This window comes from Protomyctophum bolini, assembly GCF_963924005.1.
Source record: "Protomyctophum bolini genome assembly, chromosome: 22".
Lineage (NCBI taxonomy): Eukaryota > Metazoa > Chordata > Actinopteri > Myctophiformes > Myctophidae > Protomyctophum > Protomyctophum bolini.
This window is the reverse complement of record NC_137883.1, coordinates 15,162,521-15,172,476: the sequence shown is the minus strand read 5'-3', so window position 1 is coordinate 15,172,476 and position 9,956 is coordinate 15,162,521. Positions and strand designations below refer to the sequence as shown.

Below are 9,956 nucleotides of genomic sequence, written 5' to 3'. Positions count from 1 at the left end.
TTAATGGTTGCCCGTCGTTTGTCAACACGACCCGTGGACGGTATTTTATGATGGAAAAGGAGCCTTCTGACTTGAATGGCGATATTAATATGAACAATACGACTTTGTTGGTTTCTCTGGATGAACGTGAAGATCTAACTGGTGGACATTCGTCCTGTGAAGAAGAAGAAACGGAAACAGACGCGTTTGGAGATCTGGCCGCGCTGCCTGTGGAAGTTTGTGAGAGACGGCCGACCTGTTTACGATGCCGGTGAGTTGAGAATAAAATATCAAATCATCCGCGACGCGTTATTTTGCGTTATGAATAGTAGATCCGTTGATACATAGAACAGATTTTTGTACTATAGGAAAAAATAGTGACATATCGTATAGTGAACAAATATCGTGAGTGAGTTGAGTGGCTATGGCCGTTTTCAGTGTTTTTTGTGCAAAACAAATGCTTAATAGATTCAGAATCATGAAGGCCAGGTTGGTAATGGTAGCCTACCCCAGTTTTCCGCAGTTGTCTTACTAGAGACCCTTACAAACACATTGGTGAAGAAATGAAACACATTGGTGAAGAAATGTATTGGTAAGAATTGTATTCCTAGATTGTATTATTAATACTGTATCCCCTGACTAGTTGGAAGTAGCAGGAAGTAATCTGAACAAGTCTGGTGTGGCGACTTACTGTTTATCCATCCTGTATCCTGTATGACTTATCTCTCCCTATACGACCTTAGTAAAGAACATTTGTTTTCTGTTGAATCCTTACTAAAGAGTTGGAGAGATGGGGAGACCCCTGTTACTGAACAAACACTACAGCAATGATGCTATAGAAAAATGTAGCCCTTTTTTGAGTCTTTGTGTAAACACAAACATTGTGTACTGTAATCACAAACATTGAAGACGAAAGTGAGGACCGAATTGTGATTGGCCAGAATGAGATGATGAGAGCGCCCCTCACTTCAGTTCACATGGGTGTGATTTTAGAAAGAAAAAAAATAAAACAATACCTTTACTACACCTTTATAAAAATGCTACCTGTAAAGGTAAACATCCAAATAAATGAAATAATCATTAGTTGTATTAATGAATGAATACATATAATGTGTATATTAACTGAGGTTTTTATGTCCTTCTCTGTAGACGTCCTCAGAAGGTGTGTCTGTGTCCCTTCCTGCCTGTGCATCCGTTGGAGGTTTCCACATGTCTGTACATAGTGCAGCATCCAGCAGAGGTGAGGATGCATGTTTAATTCTTTAAAGCAGTGGATCTCAATCTTTTCAGGACGAGGGCCCACTTGAAAAGTTTCCGGCCCACCTATCTGACCACTTAACACATTGACTGCCTCGTATTTATTAATGTATTCATTCTGGCATTTTCAGGAGAGCAGAGTTCTTCGCACGGTTCCTCTGCTCGCTGCCTGTCTGCCTCCAGGAAAATGCAACGTCGTGGTGGGAAGAAGATTCAGTGAAGAAAGGTGAGCTTAGGTTAGATGGAGGTTAGATGTTAGAGCTGTAGATATCAGAAGAGTGGGCACCTGACAAGTCTGGGAAACTCAATGTTCATTTGATCCTTTTAGTTTGTAGGTCTACAAAAACAATCTACACACACACACACACACACACACACACACACACACGCACAAGCACCTGTACAGTGCTGTACTCAAAAATCTGTTGTTGAATAGATCATTGGTGAAACTTTATTTTGGTCTCTGAGACGCCTACAGATGATTGCAAAATAAAAATTCAACTCGGGGGAACCGACCGACCGCCAGTGTCTCCGATTCAGCTGCAATGGGAAAAATGTGGCGCAGGCTGATTAAATAAGCAATGTCTTTAAACGTGTCATTTCAATTTTACTTTCCATCTATTTTGCAAACATCTGTGTCCTGGACTACATTTACCTTTTGGATACGATGTTCCGCAAAGGGTAATACTAATAATCTCAAATGGTTCCCTTTGTACACTCTCAAAACTGTTCTAGTTCCTGAATGTTGGACCCGATTATTTTCTACGGTTCAGGATTCCAACTCTAATCACATCATAAACTGGCACCCAAGTTAGCTTTTTTCTGAGTGTGGCTGTTTTGCTCTGTGCCTCTCAGACATCCAGATCTGGCTGCAATCTGTCAGGACAGCAGAACCTTGATCCTGTACCCAGGCCCCGGCGCCCAGAACCTGGAGGAGCTGCTCCACAACCACAGAGGTCCACAAGAGCCAGAACCCAGCGGGACATATTACAACGTCATCATCATAGACGGCACCTGGAGCCAGGCTAAAGACATGTTCCTGAGGAACACCCTCCTACACCTACCTAAACAGGTATTATAGTGTTGACGTCGGGTGAAAAAAATGACAAAAACATTAGGCCATACGGGGTTAAATACAAATGAAGCTCTGTCATTTTGGACTTTTCTTTCTACCAAAAAGCTGTTTATTTCTTGCTCAGATCGTTGAACCAATAGGAGCCTGTCCAAATCATATACTGTAAAGAAATATGGACAAAGTTTGGGCCCAGCTGGCCATTGGCTGTCCCAGACAATGAGGCAGGACTTCCCCCCTTCTTCTTCGTTGGTTTTTATATTGACTCGAACGGGGGCTGGCTCCCGATCATAGACTGTAACGGTAGCCACGCCCCTCAGAACATACGCGACTTTATGGTATTTTTTAAATAAATGGGACCATAATTTTCCAAAAAGAATATTATGACATGAGAAATGAGACTTTAAACTAGTGACTGGAAGCAGAAAGTATTCATGAACATGTTTATTAAGGTAATACAGTCTAGGTGAAGTTGGGCCCCTATGGAGATATGGGTTTTCTTGGGCCCAATGACAGGGCCACAACAGGCCATTATATGAACTTTCAGGAAGTCCCGATTTCCTTAGTGGCTTCACAAAATATCTGTCTGACTGCCCCCCTGGTCCAAATCCATTTCTGGCCTGGCCAAAATCCATACAATGAGAAAAAAAGAGGACAAAAACAAGACATGTAAACTATTAGTGGACAGCTGATTGGCCGTCGCGGTAGAGCACGACCCTCAATCACCCATTGGAATGTAAATGCTAGCTTTTCAGCCTTTTGTATACTACTCGTCTGGCAGGTATATCTCTTTGAAAACCTTTAGTGCTACGATTGTGCGCGGGGAGACGACAATTAACACATCTTGCCTGTCCAAAATGTAATTCTTGCCTGCCCAAAATGTAATTCCTGGAAACGCCACTGGATCCACCGCCGTGATCTCAGCGGCACCCGCCCCTCTATACGAGAAATTGCGCTGGCTGGGCCAGGCTACTGTTTAGCAAGCTTTAAACGAGCCTCGACATGCCTTTTCCTGAGGAATGGAGTCTTGCGTGCTGACCGTCCATAGAGGCCTTGGGCTTGGCAGTGGAATCATGCATTGCCTATTGTTTTCTCTGTAACACTTTCTGGAGCCCTTACTGAGTGGTCCTTGTATCTTTGAGCACTCTTTCTGACTATCCTTTTGACTCCCTGGTCAGTAATCTTGCGAGGAGTACCCCCCCCCCCGCCCTGCCCCAATGGTGCTTACTCAAATATTCAGATATTTTCAAATACGTCTGTAACCCGTTCCATTCTGATGCTGAGCAACAATCAAGTTGTGAATGTCTTGTGAGAGCTCTTTGCCTTTACCCATCATGAGATGTTTCTTGTGTGACTGCTTGGTAACAAAACAACCTTTTTATAGCCAATCAATTTGCAGTAGACAGGTAGACATACTAATTAAGGATTTCAGATGGTACCTTACTACCTTGCCTTTCTTGAAGTATAGTGGTTTTTCGTGGTGTGTTCAATTCTAATTTCATGTGCTATTCCACTTTATACCACATACAATTATGTATGGACTTTACCTTTGTAATTTTGTGTGGTTAATACCAATGTCTGGTTAAAATAAATCATTCGAAATATTTACTGGGAATAAGGTTGATGCGTTCAGTACTTGATTCACCCATTGTATATTATTGAAAGAACTTGATTTGGAGGTAGATTAATTGTCAGTAAGAGTTCATGTTCATCTCAAGTGTAAACATGTTATCTTTGTAAAGAGCTTTTTAATTGAACTGTATTTGAGTTTTACAAAGTTCCAGTTATCAGCTAGCCTAAACATTTATAGAGCTGGGTGATTTTGTCACCGCGAACTGGTTTGGTTTCAAATCACATCTGTGTGAACTGAGCGGTGCAACTATACTTGTATTGTTATAGTTACTGTACAGTTCTCTGCACTATACTGTACTCCAGGGGTTCCCAAACTGTGGTGCGTGAACGCCCTCTAGGGGGTGCGTGACATGAAAAGGGTAATTGCGGCTTTGTGGTGTTATTTAGCACAAACAGCAAATCTGGTAAAACACTGTTGTAAGGAGATGTATAGAGCAGATACGGAAGTATACAGCAGCTGCATGTCTCTCAGTGCAGTGACATTCTGTTATTTGCCATAATCAAATTAAATTATCATTTTCGGCCAAATACGAGACTGAGCGTTTGGGGGTTCCTCAGCTAGGTCAGGAGGTAACAGGGGGTGCACGGCCAAAAAAGGTTGGGGACTGCTGCAGTGTACTCTGTACTGTACTACTCTGTGAAGCTCAACAGTACTACACTGTATTATTATAATAGTTGAAGTGCACAGTGTAAAGCTCAACAGCTCCATTGAAGGTATGGCTGTCCGTACTCAAGTAGACATACGGACAATCGGACATGCATACATACATACATAGGGACAGACACACACAGCTGTTCATTGGAGCAGTTAGGCACCGCCCCAAAAACAATGTTGCCATATTTTGCAAGTGTAATAATAATGTAATGAAATGCTAATACAGTATGTTTGTGTTTCAGGTTCAGCTCAGTAAGGCGGTGTGCAGTCAGTATGTGATCAGAACTCAACCCACCAACATGTGTCTGTCCACACTGGAGTGTGCTGCCGCCTGTCTGTCCATCTTAGAACACAATCAATACATCCAAGAGGTACATTGACATATTAATCCTACATTAAATTGCATAGAGCAGGGGTTTTCAACAGGGTCTGGGACCCCTAGGGCCGAATCATACTCCTATTTATTGCCAAAAAAAGGGTTTGTAAAGGTCTTAGGGCTCTATAAAAGTCAATTCATAATCCCTCACGCCGAAGTCGCTTGTAAATATTGGAGGTCCTTGTCATGAATATGTTTTGTGGCCGGAAAATGAGCTTCGCACTGCAGATACATTATCTTACTGACCCTCGCTGGGTGGTGCGTCCTCCAGCCAGCTGGTTGTTATGTTGTTTCACATAGTCTGTTTTGTGTGTGTGTGTGTGTGTCTGTGTGTCTCAAGCGTGGCTTGTTAACACCCTGAGCGGCAAGGACGGAGTTCTCCGTTCAATCAATTAGTAGCGCCCAGCGGTCAGGACGGAGATTGATAAAAAGGACGGAGATTATTGATTTCAAAACCGATCACATCGCTGCAGGCTGGGAGCGTCTGTTGCGCAACATTCAATGTTATTTTCCGGTGGGACATCATTGAAAATGTTCCCCCCCCCCCCCATTTTAGCCGACGAGACCGAAAATCTTAAAACGTGAATAACTCTTGATCTAAATAATTCCGTCCAATTCTAAGAAATTATTAAGTGTTAGACGGCCCATCGCGGTCCCGTCGCTAGTCGCATTAGAATGAATCATACCTCCCGTTGTTGTCGAGCGTTTTGGCTACATCAAGCTACTTCAGCTACATCCGGGATAGCATCCGGTCCGTCGCTAAATATATGTATTTACAGTATACCCGGTCTAACAGGGTTTCTAGACCCATAACCTCACCATGGTATTCAGATTAGCTGAATATATTAGCTGATATATTAGATATATTGAAGCAAAAGCTGATATACTGTACTGAAAATAAGTGTATCGGCTGATCATGAAAAAAAGTCGGTGATCGAGATCGGCCCCAAACAACAACGTGATCGGAGCACCCCTAGTATCTTGTTTAGTTTATGTGAACATGTTGCTTAGTATAGGTTTGTAATTATTTTAGCCAGTATTTGTTTTAACGCTGAGAAGTTGAGAACGAGTGTGAGAGGAGAGGAGGAGAGCAGCAGGTCTGACAACAACACTGCAGCCAGTCCACACGGCCAGCGAACTGCTGCCCGCTCTGAGAAGCTCACTTCCCGGCCACAAGCATTTGGAAGTTGGCTTGTGCCTCTAACGGTGTTTCCTTGGCTTCACGACCAACAAATTGAACTCAAAGCTGGGCTGAATGAAGCTGGCGCCGACTTTAGGACAGTGACAGCTTTTTACATTTGTGTGTATATATTATTTTTTCTTTAATAGATTAGATTATTTTAATATATTTTCTCCCTCAGGTTCTATTGAAGCCGTTGCGAGCGCTGTGCTCCTTCCAGCTGCAGCACGGAGCTCAGGTTCATCACAGCAAGGAGCATCTGCTGAGGAACGGCCTCTACGACAAGCCCATGCCCAAAAACAAACGCAAGATCAAGAGGATGGAGAAACTGGTGACGGAAAACGTTTGTCCCAGATGAATATGAATGATCAAGAGGATGGAGAAACTGGTGACGGAAAACGTTTGTCCCAGATGAATATGAATGATCAAGAGGATGGAGAAACTGGTGACGGAAAACATTTGTCCCAGATGAATATGAATGATCGACTGCAACAGAGGCTTTATTAGCCCTCATGGTGGGACCGCCGAAAATAGCCCTATCTATGGTCATACGATGAAGCGAGGGAAACCGTAAACCTGTAGCTATAAACAAAAGAAACCTGCCTACTAGTGAGATTATCAGACAGGTTTGGCAATTTATTGATATACATATATTGTTTTTATTAATGAAAGAGCTATGACTTCTATTTCAGGACGTTAACTTATGAGGAAGAGAAAGGCTGTCGTTTCTGTTAGCCCAACGGTGATGTCACTGGTAGGCAAGTTTCTGAGCTGTCCATAGCCCACCAATGAGAGACCGAAATAGTGGCATCTTATTGAGCATTAGTGAGGACCAGTTATATGAAGACTCGGCTGAAAGTGGGTGATGTTAAAGGTATATTTCACAAAAAAAGAAAAAGGGGAAACAAAGAAATTGGGTCATTTTATCATCTACTACTAGCACCTCGGATAGTTTTTAAGTTGCTTGATTCAGTATTTAGATATTTGATATTACTTGTATCAGACACGCTCCCTTCCTATACAAACCCATTGTAACTAACTTCAACCTCAATTTTAACCATGATAGATTCATCGGAAACATCTGTCCTTGGTTCTGGTGACTCATACCGGCCTCCTAATACGTGTTATTTTCAATAACTTTTCTTTTTAATCTTTTGGGAAAATGAAGTACAATACAAACGCCCCCTCACGTATTAGGAGTAGTAGTAGAGGGCAGTATGCGACTATGCGTCACCAGAACCAAGGACTGGTGTTTTTGATTAATCTACAGTATCATGGTTAAAATGGAGTTTGAAGTTGCAATGGGTTTGTATTGATAAATGAATATCATCTGGGGTGTTCACAAAAGCCTGAGTAGACGATAAAATGACTCAATGACGTCAATGTTTTGTTTAGTTGAGATTTCGCTGCGAGAGACCGAATGAATAGTTTGATGTAAACTATTTGTGAAGCATTTCCACATTGTTTATTATTCGTCACAGTGTCTAAGGGACCTTTAACCACCGGCATTCTGTGGAACACGTTGCCTGTGAATAGCCGATCTACAGCGAACAGCCATTTTCAGTGAATATTTATTGTTAAACGAAAATAGAAAAGGCTAGTATAGAGCCCTGAGGCACTCTGCTCAACAATGTATGTAGTTTAAATGGTTAAACTTGGAACATCGGAAGAAGACGCTGGATTGCAGGGAAACTCTCGGCTGATAACCTTGTATGTCCAAAAACCTTCCTTTTCAGTTACTGTAAGAAAAAATGAACCTGTGTTCCAAATGGACCCAAATGTAGTTATAATTTAGTCACAAACTCTCACAATGAAGCCTTGAATTCATGGATTTTGTTTTGGTTTTTGTCACATTCCTGAGCCAATAATTTGATTGGCTTAGGAATGTGACCAAAAAAGGCCACAATTCAAGGCTTCATGGGGTGTTTTGTTTTTGTTGAAAATAAGTAAAAAAAAAAAATTGGCCGAACTACCTTTGCTAGTTTTCATTGGTTCAATATTAATATACATTATATAACAGCCCCCCCCTCCCACACACACACACACAAACCTTTCCAATATAGTAAAAATAACAAACAAAAATGTAGAATTAAGGATGATTCTATTGGACAGAAGAGATATCCACTGGACAGATGTTTTCTTCTATAAACCTTTTTTGAGCGCAGAGGTTTTGGCTGAGCACGGAATGTGATGTATGATGATAAGAACGCCACTCACTTCACATGAGTGTGATTTATTTTCTATCTCTTGTTTTGTTTTAACAGCAAGTAAAATGGTTGTTTTTATTGCGTTCTGTAAATATTTTATATTTTATTTGGTTTACCCTCATTCAAGTTTGGTTTTATGAAGTTAAAATAAAAGTGTTGGAAAGTTACTAAAGTAACATTTTTACTATTTTAGTGTTTACTTATAATGGCAGACGGGGTTGAGATCGAGTTGCTTTGCAGGCTACTCATCCGGGTTAGATCTAGAGTAGACTAGAGCGGATATGGAAACTATGTGCACCTTTCTGCATTTGTTCGGAACAAACTGCGTAGTGTTACAGGTAGGGTAACACTATAGTAACACTATATATTTTGGTAAAAACTAAACGTGTCAAAATGTATACAGGTGACAACATTTCAGTCAATCAGGAAAAAGTTGCCATTTGTCAGCTTATTTTTACAGTGTTCAAGTTCCAATATATATACCACTTGTTTAATCTGTAATTCTATTTTTTTTATAATGCAGGCAAGATTTTTACCTGTACTTTTGTGAGGTCAATCATCAAACAGCTAACCTGACTCCGCCAGATGGCAGTGAGTTCCTCCCGCTCCCATCTGGTCCCTCGGGCAGAGACGATGTACTCCGATCGGAGCGATATGCGGCCGCTAGAGGTGGGATCAACGCGAGACTGATGACATATTGAAGCGCTGCCACAGCGCAAATGTAAACAAGCCTAATTTACAAGACTACAACTCATGCAGGCAGGAGGAACTCAATACTGCTGCAATCTGGCGGAGGACAGAATCTAACAGGGAAGATGAGGAAATGTGTCATCGTTTAAAACATAAAAAAGTTTAGATTTTTTGACAAATACACAAATTATATGGAGAAAATTTAGTTTATTAAAGTGAAAATTGACTAACTATACTGTATGCTCGCTCACATGCACGGACAGACACACACACACACACACACACACACACACACATTAAGACAGTGGTTTTATAAATGCCATAAAAAAGCCATTTCTAATTAACTAATACCGAAATTTGTATTTAAGCTCATAGATCTGCTAATTTCGGTGTGTGCCACCAGTATAACTTCAACCACATCCCCTAAACCAGGGGTCCCAAACTGTGGTGCATCCACCCCTTGCGGTGTGCAAACGCCCTCTAGGCGGTGCGTGACATGAAAAGGGTAATGGTGGTTTTACGGTGTTATTTAACAAACGGCAAAATCTGGTAAACAAAATTGTAAGGAGATGTATAGTGCAGCAGTGTGTCTTATCAGTGCAGTGACATTCTGTGAATATTTGCCATAAACATATTAAAACAGTCAAATACAACGAGACTGAGCGTTGGGGGATGGTGCGTCAGCTAGGTCAGGAGGTAATGGGTGCACGGCCATAAACTTTTGAGTATCGCTGCCCTAAACCAAACCTCTGAATGTGTCATCCTAGCTCCTAAAGCCAAAACTCTGAGGGCCCTATTTTCGCCAGTGCATTACCCCAAACTTCTTTGACTTTTTGAGTGGTGCAAGCACTCCTATACGGAGCTTTCTGTGTCTCTGGGTCCCTGCCTGGGTCCGCCCGAGCCTGCAA

At 41.7% G+C, this 9,956-nt stretch overlaps 1 protein-coding gene across 1 annotated transcript; it reads left to right on the top strand.

Annotated features, from left to right (window-relative positions):
• On the top strand, positions 1-8,517 carry dtwd2 (DTW domain containing 2). Its single transcript, XM_080755786.1, has 6 exons — positions 1-250; positions 1,129-1,219; positions 1,368-1,462; positions 2,092-2,308; positions 4,838-4,966; positions 6,333-8,517. The coding sequence occupies exons 1-6, from the start codon at positions 48-50 to the stop codon at positions 6,507-6,509; spliced, it is 912 nt and encodes a 303-aa protein (XP_080611912.1). The 5' UTR covers positions 1-47; the 3' UTR covers positions 6,510-8,517.
• Positions 8,518-9,956: the final 1,439 nt, after the last annotated feature.